General features: G+C 42.3%; 1 protein-coding gene across 1 annotated transcript in view; it reads right to left on the bottom strand.

The window, feature by feature from the left end:
* The window catches only part of LOC126458370 (guanine nucleotide-binding protein subunit beta-2-like 1), a 102,035-nt gene that overhangs the window by 19,726 nt on the left and 61,029 nt on the right, over positions 1–21,280 (bottom strand). Inside the window, exon 6 of the mRNA XM_050095344.1 lies at positions 5,136–5,276. Within this exon, the coding sequence (XP_049951301.1) occupies positions 5,136–5,276 (141 nt within the window). The remainder of the gene's footprint in view (positions 1–5,135; positions 5,277–21,280) is intronic.

Below are 21,280 nucleotides of genomic sequence, written 5' to 3'. Positions count from 1 at the left end.
GCTACCGTTTGGCGTTTCCGGAGAAAATTGTTCATGATATAAGTGGAGAGAGCAACAAGATGGTCAACTGCAGAATGATGCTTTCGGAATCCGCATTGGGCTGGTGTTAAAAGACTGCGGGATTCCAGCCACCAAGCTAAACGGTAATTCACCAGACGCTCCAAAACCTTACAGACACTACTCGTGAGAGAAATGGGGCGATAACTAGAGGGGAGATGTTTGTCCTTTCCAGGTTTCGGAACGGGAACGACAATAGCTTCCTGCCATCGCCTGGGAAAGGTACTGTCGGTCCAAATTCGATTATAAAGGCGAAGGAGGTAACACAGACTATGGGTTGATAAATGCAGCAACATTTGGACATGGATACCATCTGGTCCTGGGGCGGAGGAGCGAGAAGAAGAGAGGGCATGTTGGAGTTCCCGCATGGAGAAAACAGTATTGTAGCTTTCGTGATTTTGAGAGGAGAAAGCAAGCTGTCGCACTTCCGCTGCACGTTTCTTCGGGAGAAATGCTGGCGGGTAATTTGAAGAACTCGTAATCTCAGCAAAGTGCTGACCCAATGAGTTAGAAATTGCGACGGGGTCCACTAAGGTATCATGCGCGACAGTGAGCCCAGAGACCGGGGAGAAACTAGGCGCGCCTGAGAACCGTCGAAGCCGACTCCAAACTTCCGAGGAGGGAGTGAAGGTGTTAAATGAGCTAATAAAGAATTTCCAGCTTTCCTTCTTGCTATCGCGGATGACGCGAAGGCATCGTGCACGGAGCTGCTTATATCGGATACAGTTGGCCAAAGTTGGATGGTCACGGAAAATGCGAAGAGCACGTCGCCGCTCACGTATTGCGTCACGGCATGCCTCGTTCCACCAAGGAACTGGGGGGCGCCGGGGCAATTCTGAGGTGCGTGGTATTGAACGTTCCGCAGCTGTAAGAATAACGTCGGTAACATGTGTGACCTCATCGTCGACGCTGGGAAAGCGACGGTCATCGAATGTCACTAGAGACGAAAAAAGTGTCCAATCGGCTTGGGCAAACTTCCAGCGTCGCGAGCGCATATATGGCAGTTGAGGCTGCAGTCTAAGAACACATGGAGAGTGGTCACTCGAGTGTGTATCATCAAGGGCGAACCATTCGAAGCGCCGAGCTAGCGGAACAGTACCGACCGCAAGGTCCAAATGAGATAAATTTGTAGTGGAGGCAGACAAAAATGTGGGGACCCCAGTGTTGAGGCAGACTAGATCCGCTTGGTGGAAGACGTCTAGCAATAGTGAGCCACGTGGACAAGGATGCGGAGATCCCCAAAGCGGGTGGTGGGCATTGAAGTCCCCAACCAGCAAATAGGGGGGTGGAAGCTGATCAAGAAGATGAAGGAGATCAGCTCGTGCCATTGGTGTAGACGATGGAATGTATACCGTACAAAGAGAGAACGTGTATCCAGAAAGGGAAAGACGGACGGCGACAGCTTGGAAGGAAGTGTTTAAGGGGATTGGGTGATAATGGAGAGTATCATGGAGCAGAATCATGAGTCCTCCATGGGCAGGAGTGCCTTCAACAGAGTGGAGGTCATATCGGACGGACTGAAAATGAGGGAGAACAAAGCGGTCATGTGGACGCAGCTTTGTTTCCTGAAGACAGAAGATGACCGGCAAGTAGGATCGTAAGAGGATCGACAATTCATCCCGATTGGCTCGAATGCCGCGGACATTCCAGTGGATAATGGACATAAGGTGAACAGGAAATGGAGGAACGTGACCAAGGGTGCTGTCAACTCAACGACTGCTCAGAGCTTGCGACCGACAGCATGGAATGGCATTCAGTCGAAGGCAGAAGATCCTGATCCATAGGTTGGTAGGGTTTGGGACATAAGGGCGAACGGAAATTATCTCATAGCCTGCTTTGATTTTTGATGGGAGTTGAACTTTGTCAAATGTCAAGAAGACAGTGCGGGTTGGAATGATGTTCGAGTCAACCCTTTTCATAACCCGATGAACAGCCGTGACGCCCTGGTCAGACAGGTAGTGCTGAATTTCTTCGTCAGACAATCCATCGAGGGAGCGTGTATAAACGACTCCATGCGAGGAATTTAAGATACGGTGCGGTTCCACCCGGACAGGGAAGGTGTGGAGCAGAGAAGTACGCAGCAATTTTTGAGCCTGGAGGGCACTGTGTGTTTCTAACAACAGGGTGCCATTCCGTAATCTGGAACAAGACTTTACAGGACCCGCAATTGCGTCGACACCTTTCTGAATAATGAAAGGGTTGACCGTGGAAAAGTCGTGACCTTCGTCAGACCGAGAAACAACAAGGAACTGTGGCAACGATGGAAGAACCGTCTGTGGCTGAGACTCAGTGAACTTACGTTTGTGAGCAGACATAGTGGAAGGTGAGGAAACCATTGCGGAAGAATCCCCCATGATTACCGGCATCTCCGATGGCGCGCTCCTCCCTTGTGGGGGCCCTCACCGAGGGCACACCCGCCTTAGGTGATTGTTCACACCTCAGGTCACACCTCCCGACAAACGGACGGAGGGACCAATCGGCACTTTCGGAAGGTATCAGCTCGGGTAATCACCCCTCCTTGGGCCTGGCCGTTACCAGGGGGTACGTACGTGTCCTACCTGTCTACCCGGGGCGGGGAATTACGCGTTACCCCGTCACCGGCTACGCATGGAAGTGCGTGGGTCGGCCTTCAGACACGCACAGGGAGGAAAAAAGAGAAAGGGAAAGGAAAGAAGAGGGGGTCTCAAACGCCGCAGCGGAGAAAAGGGCAAGGAGAAGAGGGAAGGAAAAGAGAAGGACAGAGGAAGGACGAGGACTTGTAAGTGTAGAAAGAAAGGAATTTGGAACAGTTTCGAGCGTCCGTCTCCGGACGTAGGCACAAACCATACTCCCAGAGGGGGAGAAAGGGAAGGAAAGAGCCAGAGGTGAGGGGGGGGGGGGCGAAGATGGGGGACGGGGAGGGATGCGGAAAGGGAAGGGAAGGTATGCAGCCCGGAATGGAAGGAGGGCCACATTAGCTCGGGGTCCCGTGCTCGCTACGCACGTGTCCACAAAAGAGTTGTGGACCCCCTGGGGGGAGTGGTGAGACTGTTCTTATGTCTACTACAGACAGTGTGGAACATAACATTCAGAAGAGCACCCCAGACATGTTCAACAAAGGATGGGAGAAAGAATAGCAAGAGGATAGACATGCAGCACGGAAGGGAAAAAGATGCTACAAACGCTGAGGCTCTATCGTAGATTTCTCTCCTGTGTGAACAAAAATCTTAAGTACTAACATCAATGTTTTTTGTAATGAACAACTTTTAGATGGAGAAAGCAAGGCAAATGGTATGTATGTTTCATTAAGGCTACTGCTATTTTATTTCAATAAAATAGAACACATTTGTGACAAAAACACGTTTCCTTGGAGTCAGAAGACAGATTTAAAATACCTTCACTGGTTTCAGAAACAACCTCACAAAAAAGATGATGGCCTCTTGAAAGAAGAGTGTAAGGCAGGGAAGAGTTGTGCAAACCAACACTGTAGGTGACCATTAATAAAATGTTGGTTCTACTACGTTTGTTATTGCCAGTTATTAGTCACTGTGTTATGTCTATTATTTTACAGGTATTGTGCGATTTTCCTTTAGAGACATACACGAGTACATAGCATAAAAAACCTCGAGCAACTTCCTCAATTATCTTCCTCTTACTGCCCACACTTTCTAACACACAAATTATTAAGTGTCAAAATGTACCAGATTAAATAATGTCTATAAAATGCCGCACTGAACGATGTGCTTGCAATGAGACAGTTGCAATTCCTCAAATCCACCGTCCGTGGCCTCTGGCCTGCCAAGGTGCACTGCAGTCCTCGGTCCTTGGATAAACCGTAAAAATCTGCTGCATTATGCCCACACAAACAGACCATGACTGCAGGCAGATTGGTGAGACTAGACCCAATAGGTACAGCTTGCACATTAGTCGGAAATGATGTGCTTCTGATCGGCAGGTCCAATCCATTAGGGATAACCACAGGAATGACCTGTGGTTTTGGCCCGTCGTGGAAGTCCACTCATGTGGCCTGCTATTCACGTGTCACAGACACCATGTTGGTGAAATGAGACTGCATTGATCAATCCAAGCAACAGATAAATTGCACAAATACTCTGAGAATCAATACTAATGATGATAGATATCAACTCACTGTAAAGATGATCACTGTGCCGCAGACAGACACCTAGAAAAGATTCACACTCTCACAACTAAATTTTCGGCCATAGCCTTTGTCGGAAAACAAAGAGCATACACACATTCACAGTCACTCAAACACAACTCATGCATACATGACTGGCATCTCTGGCTGCTGTGTCAACAGTCTCTGAGAATCAGATCGAAACACACCATTCCTTCCACCTCCCTGCCTCTCGTCGGCAGCTGCTAGGCTAGTGGCAAGAAGTGGTGGCGGGAATTACTGCAAGCTGAGGGGAGGGGTAGGAAGGGGAGAAGCAGTAACAATGAGGGAGTAGGGAAGTGGTGCACGTACTCAACTGCACCCAGCTGGTAGCTATGCATGAGACATCTCAGTAAACAAACTGTTTTATGTATCGAGACAAAAATGAGATTTTTCCAATGCCTTTTTCAAATTTCCCTGTTATTTCCATGACATATTTGAAATTCTCTGTTTCCCAAACTTGTGGTAACCCTGTGGACCAGAGAGAGACCTGCTGGATGTACAGTTGGTTGCCTTGTAAATAGATTAATGGAATAGTACTTTAAGGTAATTTTAATTTATTACAATAAGACAATATCTGGGTGACAAACAATGAAAATTGTTAAACGTAACCACTGTCTTGCAGAGGATTGGTCTGCAATGCACAGACATACTACTAGCTTTCGAGCTACTATTCTTTTCTAGTTTAAGCATGCCCATAAACGGAAACCCTTACTTTGTGGGCATGCATATACTTTAACTAGGCATAATGATAGCCCACAAACTAGAAATGTGTGCAAGACATATCGACTGGCTACAGAGAATAGATGCCTTTCCTCACTTTTGCTTATATTTTAAGTCATAATATGTAATGTCACAAGAGTGAAGAACACCTTAGCTTATGTCTCATTGTCAGTAAATTAACAACTGCAAAGATACTGACCCAAATTTTGATTGAAGGCCCAGTAGCAGCACACAACCAGTATCGATTTGGAGAGAAACAAAGTGCATTGATGATGCTCTTATGCTCCAGAGTATACAAGTGCTTTTCTTCATTCAGATCCCAAAGCATTACTGTCCAGTCCTGCAAGAGAAAAATTAACTTTTAACAATCGTGCCAGCAATGAGGCAGTAAAATAATCAATGACTTTAATACATACTCAGTTAACATGATGGAAAAAATGACAGGAAGGAAGAAAGAAAGAACGGAAGGAAGGTACTATAAATAATTCTTTCTGACAATCTTCTGTTTCTCTACAGTACATTCCTAACTCAATAGTCAAATAATTTAACAATTTTAGAAAAGGGGATAGTTTTATGATAAATGAAAAAGATAATAAAGCCTCACAATGTTCAATTTTAAGGCTACTGTCATTTCTTATACATAAATGACCTTCCATTTCATAAACAAAGCAAAATTAGTTATTTATGCATGTAATAGAAGTATTGATCCCAGAACACATACAGCAACATATGATATAGTTAGTAATGTGGTTAAAAAATTATTTTCTTTTCTGCAATTAACATTTTTATATAGGAAGCATATTTAACTTTCGACATAAAAGGATGCTACACCAATGATAAATTTTGGACGGGGCGAATTCACCTGTTTACAGTCAGAAAGCAACAATATTTAAGTACAAATTTGGTTAACAAACATATTTAAACACAAGTTTAGCTAACAAATTGGTTACTTCCACACCATTGTGGCGTAAATACAAAGGCTACATGGAACATGTTACTGTAAACCCTAAGTGACATTTGGAACTACAAAAATATGGAAGGATAGATTGCTACTCATCACACAGAGCCAAGGAGGAGAGGTGGGGGGGGGGGGGGGGGGGGGGGGGGGGAAACACTAGTAGATTCATGGGTGGGATAGAAGTCATGTGTAGTACTGGAGTGGGAGCAGGTACATCATGTGTAGGTGGAGGAGGATGTGGACTAGCAAAGATTGAAGCCAAGAAGGGTTATGGGATGATATATTGTAGGGAGAGTTCCCATCTGTGTAATAAGAGAAGCTGATGTCAGTAGGAAGAATCCACATGGCACAGGCTGTGGAGCAGTCATTAAAGTAAAGCACATCATTTTGGGCACCATGTTCAGCAACTAAATGTTCTAGATGTGACTTGGCAACAGCTTAGCAGTGGCCATTCATGTAGACAGCTTGTTAGTTATCACGCTGATGAAGAAAGTGGAGCGGTAGTTCAGCTATGTTTGTAAATACCATGGCTGCTTTTTCAGAAAACCCTGCCTTTAATTGGGTGGAAGATGTGTGAGACAGGACAACAGTAGATGGCAGTGGGAAGGATGTTTGGGAGTGGTGTTGGTTCTCTGTGTCTACTGCAAGGACATGAGCCTTGGGGCGCACACCTGGGAGCAGAGGTGAAGTACGAAGGGGCAAGGGTACTACATAGGTTTGGTGGGCAAAGGAATAAGAGGCAGACAGACGAGAGAGAGAGAGAGAGAGAGAGAGAGAGAGAGAGAGAGAGAGAGAGAGAGAGAGAGAGAGAGACAGAGACACACACAATCACTGTCCACAAAGGAGTGCTATTGTAATTCATACCACCCAGTATTTCAAAAACTGAACCACATTCTTCACCAAGATTTTGAAAACATTCGCTCCGAAATGTAACTTCACACTCTAGATTTTAAAATGACAATCATGCAATATTTATAACCTATCACCACCAATTTATGGCAACAATGGTGCAATTCCATCAAGCTCTCCGTTATCAATAGAATCAGCACCAAAACAGTTATCACCATCACCTCCACCACTGTAAATCATTAGTTGTTCATGGTCACTGACGATGCCTTCCACTGTTTGTGCTGCTCAAATAAGTTTCTTGATCCGTCTGATCTTTCCTTCCACAAGGCTGCATCCAGAGTCTTATGAGCTTCACATAACAACCTTTCCACCTCTGTTGCTGTAAAGGACTCGTTCCTGATGTCTTGTCTTCACATTTCTCCATACTGTCTCAATGTGGTTGAAATGGCAGCGATATGGTGGCAGCCTTACTACAGTGTGATGCTACTCCTTGACGATTTTGTCTAATACACATACAGGCACATTGGGCGTATTTTCTTTAACAAGCGAATATAACAAATGTTTCACACCTGTAACCTATACACCCTAATAAATTTTGACAATAGTCTACAGAGAGCAGCGGCCTGATACTATATTTAAGTTAAAATGAATGATCGGAATCGCAATAACTTTTGTTTATTAACCAGTTTCGTCTTGTGTACAAGCCATCTTCAGAATTTTTGGCCCCCTATGGCTGGTGCTGGCGGCTCCTCTGATTTCTTGCAATACCACGATCATATCACGAAAAATCCGAAGAGCTGCCAGCACCAGTCACAGGGGGCCAAAAATTCTGAAGATGGCATGCACATAAGCCGAAACCAGTTAATGAACAAATATTATTGCTATCTCGACCGTTCATTTTAACTTAAACTGCACCGTAAGTTCTTTACAATCATCTGTGGTTCAGGCTCTGTTCAGAATCACTGAAAGATACGGAGCACTGCCCATTACAACGGCTGTAGAGACAGAAACTGTTTTAAAAGGTTCCTAACCACTCAACAAATCTTGTTTGGTCCATGTCTTCATGGTAATCACCCGTCTTCTTGGACCAAAAAACAAAGTGCAGCGGGAACAAAGCCACTGGGAGAACCTGTAAGCACCACAATCTTGCTTGTCTTCCCATTGGACAAAGACCACTACTGCTTTGAGTGTCGTCCATCCAGCATTTGCTGACGCCATCCCTGGCATTAACCCATGTTTTATCTAATCATCCACATTATTGAATGAATATCTTTGTCCACAATTCTGCGCAAGAATATGTTGAGCCATTACAATATGTGTCTTTTCTAACAGGACTGTGTCCGTCTAGCGATTTGTAATAGAAACCCATATTTTTCAGCATAATTTTGAGTGACATTTACCAAAGCCTGAAAAGGTAACTTTCTTTTCAAAACTAGCAACTTTAACAGTGGTAGGATACCATTTCCCGCTGCAGTAAGCATAAATATGCCTGCAAACTGTGTTGCCTGGAAAGAATCTAAGTTGGTGACCGAGTGAGGCTGCTTTCTCTTCTTTTCAGAAGTTGATAGAAATACATTATCTGTTTGAGGTGCCCTCAACTTTTGCAGTAACACACTCCTATTACTGTCCTTGCACTAATTCTAAGACTTTTCAAGGAATGTTCCACTACTTTATTGGCAGGAACTTATAGCTGTCCATAAATACTAATGTTTTCTTTCTCCTGCCAATAAAACTCACGAGTTCTCCAAAATAACTCCAGTACCTGAATGTTTAGCGGCACACCTCGTTGCAAAGGATTGTCACTAAGCGAATGAACTATTTTCTGTCGCATTTTCCACATATCAGAATTCCTGCATCACAGTACAATAAAACACAAGGTAGAAACCAACCACATTTTTTATGTTCACACAAATAAAAGTCGGGGACATGGGAGCCTTGATATCACGACTGGAAGCTATTGCTACATGCGGACTGGTTCACCCCCCATGCCTAGCACTTCTCTTTCTTTTGTTAAACTGCTACACTGCCAACCTGAAACCCATGTGTCAAGCACAAAGTTTCAGTGGCCCGAGTATACAGAAGCATGATTCTGCCATCCAGCAACAATGTTAAAATACATTCCAGGCTCAAACTTTCTGTAATCCAGTGCTACACTCTTTCTGCAAGTTAATGCTAATACATTTGGAAACATAAATTAATGCATAATTCATCAAATACAGAAATCACATACTTAAATATCATTATTAATAGCTGCATGTAACTCTAATACAGGTATGGTTTTGGATTTTAAAAGTAAGAGGCTTTATTTTGATATTTGCATGTTTCACCACAGCAGGGCTATTGGTACAGAAGAAGAAACTTGTGTGTTCACCACAACAGTGTAGTATTTCTGTTTATGTTTGTCATGTTTGATAATATGGTTCTGTCCAAACAACTGACAGCCACAACAAACAAGTGGAAAAGAACAGATATATATTAAATTTAATTGTAAACTGTATTTGGTTCTATGGCACTTTGGAACTGGTTCTCTGGGGCCACAATGAATCTGATGTCTCAAAATATTTTTGTGAGCCAATTAAATTTAGCGCAGAACTGGACAAAGATCTTCAAGTTCATCTCAGTCAGGTACCAGCGTTCAAAGGCATTTCTAAGACTGTTTGGAATGAACTACTGCAATTCATCTTGGGATTGTACCATGAGGAAGTTCATAAATAGAACATGCCAATTATGTTGCAATAATCGTAGATGAAACCACAGATGCATGTTACGAATTTCAGTTGATTACTGCTTTCTGATATATTGTTGAGGGAAAAACCATTTAACGATTTAGGCAAAAACCCACTGAATGATTTTGGAACTTTGGTTAATCAACTGAACTCTTAGCTGGCAGCGACTACGTAAAACTAATAGCTCAGAACTATGTTAGTGCAAACATTATGACTAGCAAGTCAAATGTGGTACATAAACTAAGACAAATACTCAAATGCCAACTACAGTCACTGTTTTGTGCACCAGTTTAACATTATTATGTCTACAGCAGCCTCTGTTAATCGCAATGACCACATCTTTTTAGCACATCTTTCAGGTATTTCTTCTTTCTTTTCAATTTGCCACAGAGATCAAAAGTAATGGATAGCATGATTTAGAAAAGTTTGCCCCGTGTGTCAGTAATGAGATGGAATTAGCATTTGCAAGTAGTAAAGGATGCTTATGGAAATAGGGAAGACCTTATTACTGTCTGGGAAGCCACTGAAACCAGTGAGAGTAGAAGACTATATTCTCTACTACTGAGAAAGCTAGTTCGCACAAAAGAAGACCGTAAGATAAGGAATTCATTTTCTGGCCATCATTTTCCAGAAGCTAATGCCTCATGTGGACATACCTTTAAATCAGTTTCAAAAGAAGGTAACTGAAAGGACTAAAGCAAAACAATATATTCAGAACTTTGAAGCAGTAATGCAAAACATAAGGAATGGCATTGACTCTATGATTAACGAGATTAGTTTCGAAAATGATGAAATAGTGCCTGCCAAGAAGCAAAGGATTTTTGACGATTATAAAAGAAGAGATGCTTTATAAGTTTGTGATGCCATCCTTTCTAATAAAAAATTTTGCTTTCAGTACAGGAACACCTCACTGCAGCCAACTAATTTGACATAATAAGTATGTAAAAATAACACAAACATCTTTACTTCTGCAGAAAAGAAAGTTGAAGAGAGAGCTTCAAGTCTTCTATCCTATGCTTGAGTTGAGAGCTGTTTCTGGCACAATTCCATTTCTTTTGCTGATTCTAGAGGATGGGCTTTGGGACACTTTCGAGACACTCAAAGTTTTGAAATTGCTACCCACAATACCTTTTCTGACATCAGAAGCTGATTAATGCTTTGCAATGCTCAAGAAAATTAAAATGTTTCTATGAAAGGCTATGAAAGACGAACAACTGAGTGCCATGGGAATGCTATCCTGTGAAAAGTAATTCATGTGTAAAATTGAAAATTTCAGTTCACCAGTGATCAATTTATTTGCAAACAAGGAGTGACAAACAGATTTCCAATATTATAATTATTTTGAGGCTGTCTTCTCAAAGTCGTGTAGTGTGCCAAGTAAAATGCTTTCAATTTTAAATGTTGGTAATTTAATTAATTTGCTTCTCAAAATGTAATTAAAAGTTCGAATTATTTATGCATGCTCCATTATTTCTCTGCTAACGGCGCTTATGTTATTCTGGCAGTTGGGCATGAATGTAAACAAACTAGGACTTTAGCAAGTTGAGAAGAAAAGTGTGGTGTGGTGAGGGTGGGGGTGGGGGCACATCTCCCTTTCACAGGGCTGGCAACTTATGACCAAATTCTGTGTACCTGGGAGGCAGAACTGATGTAATAGTCATATGGATCACCGATTCCATCTAGTGGTGTGAGTCTTATTCAAATCCTTTGACACACCAAGTTTGGTCTCTGCACTTAATTCTAAATAAGGAACGGAAACACTGAGTAGGCACAACACAAAGCAAACTGGAGTACACAAAACCATTTATATAGGTTTTGGGGTTTGATGGGGACTAAACATCGATGTCATCAGTTCCCTGTTCCAAACAGATATACTTGTAAAAGGCCTATACAGTAAAAGTGTAACCTCTGCACCCAGAGGGAGGGAATAGCAAGTGGTACAGAACTAAAATTAACACTGCAATAACACAAAATAGAGGACACTTGAAAGGAGCAGAGCAAATAGTTGACTAGAGTAAAACAAACTACAGTGGTTGATGGATCAGGTAAAAGGTCAACCATTCAACTACAAACGAAGAACCTCCAGCTGGAAAGTGTTGATAGTGGTACCAACACAACTTGTAACCATAAAAGACACTATTTTGGTAGCCACATCACAAAAGTCACTGGAGTGGGTGTAGCCTGAGAAATCATGCGAGAGCGCCCACACTAGAGTGAGTGATAAAACCCAGCTGCACGGATAAAACGTAAAACTGAGTCGGCTATAGAGGCATTGTCACCTAGAATTAAAGGAAGTGCAGCTGGTAAATTAAAGGACTGCCGCAAGGGGGCTAAAAGGGGGCAGTCCATCAGAAGATGGACCACTGTCAGCCCTGCATCACAGCGACACTTGGGCGGGTTCTCACAGCGAAGGAGATAGCTGTGGGTAAACCGCGTATGTCCAATTCGGAGATGGCAGAGAACAACTGAGTCCCTACGCGTGCTCCTAAAGGACGAGTTCCATACGGCCGTGGACGACTTTACCATGCGGAGCTTAGACAGACCATTCCGAGCTCTAGACATCGCAGAACTTGCGATGTAGGGCTGACCGGAGGTCTCTTTCCGTGAGAAATTGGTAATGGCTAAGTGCAACTTACCAAAATTTAACTTAAACTAAACAAATTTTTATTGTCATGACTAAAGTAAAAGTTTCACTTTTTTTTAATATTGTGATTTTACTTAAGTGGTGTTTTCCTATTCTTACACTACAAGAATGCCTTATAATTCTAATATGAAATAGGGCAATAATTCAGTAAATAGCCTGGAATCTGAAAACAAAATTTTTAAAATTATATCCGAAGAAAAAGTTTGAGTAACATTATTTGGTAAGTTTGTTGAGTAATTTATTTGGTGCAATGTAAGTTCCTTGTACATAACATATTTAGGGCGATAATAATTCTGTAGTCTCCCTCTATCTTCTTCCCCCACGCCCAACTTCCCTCCAATACAAAAATTGGTGATTTCTTGTCTCAGAAAGTATCAGATCAGTCAAACCCCTCTATTAGTCAAGTTTTACGACAAATTTCTTATCTTCCTAATTCTGTATCTAGATCTAAATACATATTCTGCAAGCCACCATTCAGTCTTGTTGGAAGTTGATTCATACCACTACTGGTCACTTCCTTTCCTGTTCCACTCACAAATTAGGCAAGGGAAAATAACTGTCTACATGACTCCATATGAACTCTGATTTCTCTTATCTGTGCAGTCCTTGCGAAAATATACATCAGCAGCAATAGAATCATTCTGCAGCCAGCTTCAAATGCCACTTCTCTAAATTTTCTCAATAATGTTCCTCATCAAAAATGTTGCCTTCCCTCCAGGAATTCCAATTTTAGTTCGTGAAGCATCTCTGCAATACTTGCATGCTGTTCAAACCTGCCAGTAACAAATCTAACAGCCCTCCTATTAATTGCTTTGACGTCTTGCTTTCACCTGACCTGATGTGGATCTCAGACACTCGAGCAGTACTTAAGAATAGGTTGCCCTAGTGTCCTATTTGCTGTGTCCTTTACAGAAGAATCACACTTTCCCAAAATTCTCCCCGAAGTCTACCATTCACCTTCCCTTCTACAATTATTACATGCTTGTTCCATTTCATATTACTTTGCAAAAGTATGCCTTGACATTTAAATGATATGACTGTGTGAAGCAGCACACTACTAATGCTGTATTATAACATTACTGGTTTGTTTTTCCTACTCGTCTACATTAACTTACATCTTTCTATTCAGTACCTCCTCATTAGTTACATGACCTATCCATCTTATCTTCAGAATTCTTCTAAAGAAACATTTCAAAATACTCTCCTCATGTCTAAACTATTTATAAACCATGCTTCACTTCCATACATGACTACACTAAAAACAAATCCTTTTAGGAACGAGTTCGTTAACACATTGATATTCGATGTTAAACAGTTCTTTTTCTTTTTTTTTTTTTTTTTTTTTTTTTTTTTTGTGGTTTTAGGGCGCACAACTTCAATGGTCATTAGCGCCCTGACTACGTTAAGAATGCACCGCGAGGTACAAGTTTAAAACAACAACTAAAAGGGAAAACACGATAAAAGACAGACTGACAGGCATAGGATTAAAAAACAGCATCATCAAATGTCCTTAGAGAGGTGTGTCAAATTGATAAAACGAAGAACACGAGCAGCTGCTCATGGATCATCCGCTAAAATGGCTTCTAAAGTACATGGTAGGTTAAGATCTAGACGCAGTGTGTTAAAATCAGGACAGGACATTAAAATGTGGCGGACCGTCAGCAATTGCCCACATGGGCAGAACGGCGCCGGCGCAGCCGTCAGCAAATGGCGATGGCTGAACCGGCAGTGGCCAATGCGTAACCGGGCCAAAACGACCTCCTCCCGCCGAGAAGGGCGGGAGGAGGACATCCAAGCCGCGGGAAGAGGTTTCAAGGCCCGAAGTTAGTTGTCTGTAAGTGCAGCCCAATCGGAATGCCACAGCGATAAAATGCGCCGACAAATTACCCTGCTACAATCTGATGAAGGGACACAACAAGAAGCTGTCCGAGGCTGGAGGACCGCAGCCTTGGCCGCGGCATCTGCAGCTTCGTTCCCAGGGATACCGACATGGCCAGGGACCCACATAAAGCTAACCGGAGAACCGACGTCCACCAGCTGCTGAAGAGAGCGTTGGATCCGGTGCACGAAAGGGTGAACCGGATACGGATCACTGAGGCTCTGGATGGCGCTCAGGGAATCGGAGCAGATGACATAAGCAGAATGTCGGTGGCGGCAGATGTAAAGAACAGCCTGGTAGAGGGCAAAGAGCTCAGCTGTGAAGACCGAACAATGGCCATGGAGCCGGTATTTGAAACTTTGTGCCCCGACAATAAAAGAACACCCGACCCCGTCATTGGTCTTTGAGCCATCTGTTTAAATGAAGGTCATATTGATGAACTTTGAACGAAGTTCAACAAAACGGGAGTGGTAGACCGAACCGGGGGTAACCTCTTTTGGGAGCGAGCTGAGGTCAAGGTGAACGAGGACCTGAGCCTGGAGCCAAGGTGGCGTGTGGCTCTCGCCCACTCGAAAGGTTGCAGGGAGTGAAAAATTAAGGTGTTGAAGGAGGCGACGAAAGCGAACTCCAGGGGGTAGCAGGGCAGAGACATACAACCCGTATTGACAGTCGAGAGAGTCGTCAAAAAAGGAACGATAAGACGGGTGGTCGGGCATTGACAGTAGCCAACAGGCATACCGACAAAGCAGTATATCGCGCCGGTAGGTGAGTGGCAATTCGCCAGCGTCAGCATGAAGACTCTCTACGGGACTAGTATAAAACGCTCCGATCGCAAGTCGTAAACCCCGATGTTGTATGGAGTTGAGGCGGCGTAAGATGGATGGCCGTGCAGAGGAGTATACGAAGCTCCCATAATCCAGCTTGGAGCGGACGATCGACCGATATAGACGAAGCAGGACGGTTCGATCCGCTCCCCATGACATACCACTGAGAACACGGAGAACATTTAAAGAACGGGTACAATGGGCAGCCAAATATGACACATGTGGAGACCAGCTAAGTTTCCTGTCAAATGTAAGACCTAAAAATTTTGTTGTCTCCACGACTGGGAGAGCAACGGGACCGAGTCGTAAGGACGGTGGGAGAAACTCTTTGTAGCGCCAGAAGTTAATACAGACCGTCTTCTCGGCAGAAAAACGGAAGCCATTGGCGACACTCCAGGAGTAAAGACGGTCAAGAGAACGCAGAAGACAGCGCTCCAGGACACGTGTACACTGCGCGCTGCAATAGATGGTAAAATCGTCCACGAAAAGGGAGCCTGATACATCAGCTGGGAGGCAATCCATTATTGGATTGATCGCGATGGCGAAGAGAGCGACGCTCAAAACTGAGCCCTGTGGCACCCCATTCTCCCGGCGAAAGGTGTCTGACAGGACAGAACCCACACGTACCCTGAACTGTCGATCCATTAAAAAAGAGGGAGGCGACCGCGAAGGCCCCATGTATGCATGGTGCGGAGAATGCCCGCCCTCCAACAGGTGTCGTAAGCCTTCTCCAAATCAAAGAACACAGCCGCGGTCGGGCACTTCCAAACAGTTCTTCTTCTAACACACTTTTCTTGCCATTGCCAGTATACATTTTAAATCCTATCATCTGCTACTTTGCTGGATCAAATTGCAAAACTCATCTACTACTACTTTTAGTGTCTCACTTTCTAATTTAATTACCTCATCGTCTCCTTACTTAATCTGATTACATTCTATTATCCTTGTTTTGCTTTCATTGATATCCTACTTTCAAGACACTGTCCATTCCTTTCAGCTGCTCTTCAAAGTCTTTTGCTGTCTCTTACAGAATTACAATGCCATCGGCAAATCTCAAATTTTTTCTTCACCTCTGGAGTTTAATTCCTATTCTAAATTTTCCTTCGGTTTCCTTCACTGCTTGCTCAATGTACAGATTGAGAAACACTGGGATAGGTTACAACCCTGTCTCCCTCCCTTCTCAATAACTGCTTCCCTTTTATGATTCCCCTCAACTCATAGCTGCCATCCAGTTTGCACCAACGTTGTAAATGGCACTACGTTCCCTGTCTTCTTCCCATGTTACATAGATAATTTTGAAGGGAGTATTCCAGACAACATTGTTGAAAGCTCTCTTTAGTTCTACAAATGCCATAAATGTAAGTTTTCCCTTAACCTATCTGCTAAGAGAAGTCAAAGTCAGTACTGCGTTGCTTTTTCCTATGTTTCTCCAGAGTTCAAACTGATCTGCCCTGAGGTTGGCTTCTCCCAGTTTTTCCATTCTTCCATCGAGAATTCGAGCCAATATCTTGCAACCCTGACTTATTAAACTGATAATTTGGTAATATTCACATTTGTCAGCACCTGCTTTCCTTGGAATTGGAATTATTCCTCTTGGAGGGGTATCTGTTGAGAGGTCAGACAAATGTGTGGTTCCTGAAAAGGGGCAGATCCCTCAATCAGGCAGGTAGGTTAGAAAATTTAAAAAGGGAAATAGATAGGTAATATAGGGGGAATTAGTGAAGTACGGTGGCAGGAGGAACAAGACTTCTAGTCAGGTGACTACAGGGTTATAAATACAAAACCAAATAGGGATTTTGCAGGAGTAGGTTTAATAATGAATAAAAAACAGGAGTGCGGGTAAGCTAGTACAAGCAGCATAGTGAACACATTATTATGGCCAACACAGACATGAAGCACATGCCTACCACAGCAGTACAAGTTTATATGCCAACTAGTACCGCAGATGACGAGGAGATTGATGAAATGTATGATGAGATAAAAGAAATTATTCAGATAGTGAAGGGAGATGAAAACTGAATAGTCATGGGTGACTGGAATTCAATAGTAGGAAAAGGGAGAGAAGGAAACATAGTAGGTGAATATGGACTGAGGGTAATAAATGAAAGAGAAAGCCACCTGGTAGAATTTTGCACAGAGCATAACAATCATAGCAGTTGGTTCAAGAATCATGAAAGAAGGTTGTATACACGGAAGAGGCCTGGAGATACTGGAAGGTTTCAGACAGATTATATAATGGTAAGAAAGAGGTTTAGGAACCAGGTTCTAAATTGTAAGACATTTCCATGGGCACATGTGGACTCTGACCACAAACTTTTCGTTATGAATTGTTGATTGAAACCAAAGAAATTGCAAAAAGGTGGGAATTTAAGGAGATGGGACCTGGATAAACTGACTAAACAAGAGGTTGTGGAGAGTTTCAGGGAGAGCATTAGGGAACAATTGACAAGAATGGGGGAAAGAAATACAGTAGATGAAGAATGGGTAGCTTTGAGAGATGGAATAGTGAAGGCAGCAGAGGATCAAATAGGTAAAAAGATGAGGACTAGTAGAAACCCTTGGGTAACTGAAGAAATATTTAATTTAATTGACGAAAGGAGAAAATATAAAACTGCAGTAAATGAAGCAGGAAAAAAGGAATACAAACGTCTCAAAACTGAGATCGACAGGGAGTGCAAAATGGCTGAGCAGGGATGGCTGGAGACCAAGTGTAAGGATGTAGAGGCATGTATCACTAGGGGTAAGATAGATACTGCCTGCAGGAAAATTAAAGAGACCTTTGGAGAAAAGAAACACTTGCATGAATATCAAGAGCTCAGATGGAAACCTAGTTCTAAGCAAAAAAGAGAAAGCAGAAAGGTAGAAGGAGTATATAAAGCATCTATACAAGGGCCATGTACTTGAGGACAATATTATGGAAATGGAAGAGCATGTAGATGAAGATGAAATGGGAGATATTATACTGCATGCAGAGTTTGACAGAGCACTGAAAGATCTAAATCGAAACAATGTCTCAGGAGTAAACAACATTCCATTAGAAATACTGATAGCCTCGGGAGAGAGCCTTGACAAAAAACTACCATCTGGTGAGGAAGATATATAAGACAGGGAAAATACCCTCAGACTTCAAGAAGAACATAATAATTCCAATCCCAAAGAAAGTAGGTGTTGACAGATGTGAAAATTACCAAACTATCAGCTTAATAAGTCACGGCTGCAAAATACTAACACGAATTCTTTACAGACGAATGGAAAAAACTGGTAGAAGCCGACCTCGGGGAAGATCAGTTTGGATTCCATAGGAATGCTGGAACACGTGAGGCAATACTGATCCTGCGACTTATCTTAAAAGATACTTTAATGAAAGGTAAACCTATGTTTCAAGACTTAGAGAAAGCTTTTGACAATTTTGACTGGAATACTATTTTTCAAAGTCTGACGGTGGCAGGGGTAAAATACAGGGAGTGAAAGTGTGACACCCAAGTATCTGTAAAAGTTGGCTGATTCCAACAATAACTCATTGATATTATAATATCCTATGACTATGTTTCATTGTTTTGTGAAGCGCGAAAGTTTACATTTCTGAACATTCAGAGCAACTTGCCAACCTCTGCACCACATTGAAGTCTTATCAAGATATGACTGAATATTCATGCAGCTTCTCTCAAATGGTACTTTCACACTTCCCTGGAACACACCTGAAGTTACTTCCACATTTGACGATGTCTCTCCATACAAGATAACATGTGTCCTCCCTACCAAAAAGCCCTCAATCTAGTCACAAATTTGACTTGATACTCCATGTGATCATACTTTTGATAATAAGCATATGTGTGGCACTGAGTCAAATGCTTTTTGGAAATCAAGAAACACAGCACCTAACTGGTTATCTTGCTCCATAGCTTTCAGTATATCAAGTGAGAAAAGCACAAGTTGGATTTCACATGATCGATGTTTTCAAAATTCATGCTGGTTGGCATTGGAAGGTGGTTTTGGGCATCACTTCTGCTACCCTTCTTTTAGACTTGTGTGACCTGCGCCTTTTTCCAAGAAATTGGCACAGTTTTTTGTTATAGACAGATTATAGTTAGAAAAGGGGCTAACACTGACACAAATTCAGTACAGAATCGGCAGGGATTCCATCAGGGCCTGGAGCTTTGTTCCACTTTAACGATCTCAGCTTTCTCAACATCACTGACACTAATACTTATTTCATTCACCTTTTCAATGGCAGAGGATTAAATCGGGGCAATTCTTGCAGGTTTTCCTTTGTAAATGAACATTTGAAAACAGAGTTAAGAATTTCAGCTTTTCGTTTGCTAACCTCAATTTCAGCACCTGTCTCATTTGCTGGGGACTAGACACTAACTCTGGTGCCACTAACCAGGGTGTATACGGGGACAAGGAAAAAAAATTCCCGAATTTCTCCTGGATATCCCGTTTAAAAAATATGCTTTTTCCCGGGCGAAAATACACTTTTTCTGTGCTAAGTGACAGTAGGTTTTCCGTAGATTCTCCCTCGGAACTGTAAAACTTATCAATCCTTTGAATGGTTAACGTTTTATACAATCGCGTAGAACTTCCCGGAAAAAAAAAAAAAAAAAGAGAAGACAGGGCAGAGAAGTTTTGGAGAGACTTAATTAAAAAAAGGAGAGAAGTTTTGGAAAGACCTTTGATTTGCAGCAACATATACGCTGCATATTTTGGTATTACGAAAGTATAAATTTGAATTGCACCAAACACATCTCGTTAGTTTCCGGAGCGTTGAAACCGAGGTTGCGATGTCCTTTTGTAAGCGAGTCATAACTCAAGCCACAAGATTTCGCCAGCCGATGACAGCAGCTATTCAAAGCATAGGACACCTGTTATAGTCAGCCAATAGCAAGATTACTGGTTACATAGTGCGAACACGCATGAGGAAAAGTTAACGGTTTACATTAATGTACACAGTACCGTACATCTACAAGAAAAGCTAAGCTTTCACATATAATTTTGGTCTCTAAGATTAACACGCTACAACAGAAGCTAAGCTTTCACATGTAATATTGATTTTTTTGCGCATGTTATACTTTAAGATACATCACACAAATGTGCCAGTAAATTTAAAATTCTGACATAAATGTCTCGGCTCGAAATTCTTGTAAGTGGCTGGTCCTCAAACTGTTCAGTTTCGAACGTTCTGTGATTTAGATATCCATCCCACTTTCTCACATGTAACAAAATTCATGTTGCGTAAAAAGAAATTTTCTTTCAAAGTAACACTTTTCTAACTACCGTTCGCAATACTATCCGGAGACTGTTAGAAATAGGTTCGATTTACCAGTTGCCAGAGAGCGCCAGGAAACAGGCATTGTACATGTGCAACTGTAGTGGTGTAGGAAACCCGCATGTTCGTGCGTATAAAGCATTAACAGAGCTTACATTACACCATAAAAGAAATAGGGCATCAGAGGATACGCCAAAGAGCATCGGAATTTCGTAAACCACACTAAAATGCATAATTCGGCTTGAAGTGCTAATTGGCTTTTTTCAGATTCACAATGAAGTAGGTCCCATCTGATATTAAGCTTTTCAGTGTGGCTTTTGGGATGTAAATTTTCTACAATCTCATTTTAGGTTCTTTACTATGGCATAATGCCATATATGGCAGAAGATGATAACGTGCACTTGAAATTCAGCGAACAGTTGGAACTAGGCAATACTGTAGAATGAAACACTTCGTTTCAAATAAAATGACTGCCTCAGCGGCAAGATTAATAAAGCCAAATTTCTTTAGCAAACTTGCAAAAATAACTTCACAGTTCTGCAAGGCGATTAATGCTTGACTGCTACTAACTTGGAAATAAAATAAAATAAAATCAGAAAACAAATTAATAATATATTTTTGCCCTCTGTAATTATGTGAATGTATTTTAATTCACTTGATAGCTTCCAGCCACAGAAATCCGTTTGTTTTCATATGACGTGGGAGCTGTACACGAAGAGAAGCAGCTAAATCACTAAACGTAAACACGGGTCACGTGGAGGTTAACCCCCTCCCCACTACAACTCAGACAACTCTGTGCAAGCGTGAATCTGGAAGAGGGCACGGGAGAAAAATTTTTCCTTGTTTGCATCTGGCTGCTTGCTGCTACTACCGATACAGCTAACAGCCAAACTTCAAGTAGCGGGAGAAGGTACTGTTTATACGCAAGTCAAATGCGCATGCACCGCTGGCAATTGGTCAAACGAACCTAACGTGAACAGTTGTGACGTCATGCTCATAGCAAGCAGTTTATTGTTACAAAGAATATATTTTTGCTATTTGCAGACACTTGTGCGTGCACGGTGTTTTGTTGTTGTAAATTGCACATTTCCTTTGCCACTAGAGTTTTACTTTTTTCCCTCTCGTTTATATTTTACTGCTGCAGTATCATTCTCCAGTAGCAGGATACAGTAACATTCTTTGCTAGAGAATCAATTCT

Source organism: Schistocerca serialis, chromosome 2 (assembly GCF_023864345.2).
Source record: "Schistocerca serialis cubense isolate TAMUIC-IGC-003099 chromosome 2, iqSchSeri2.2, whole genome shotgun sequence".
Taxonomy (NCBI): domain Eukaryota; kingdom Metazoa; phylum Arthropoda; class Insecta; order Orthoptera; family Acrididae; genus Schistocerca; species Schistocerca serialis.
Note: the sequence above shows the minus strand (reverse complement) of the source record. Positions and strands in the feature narration are given on the sequence as shown.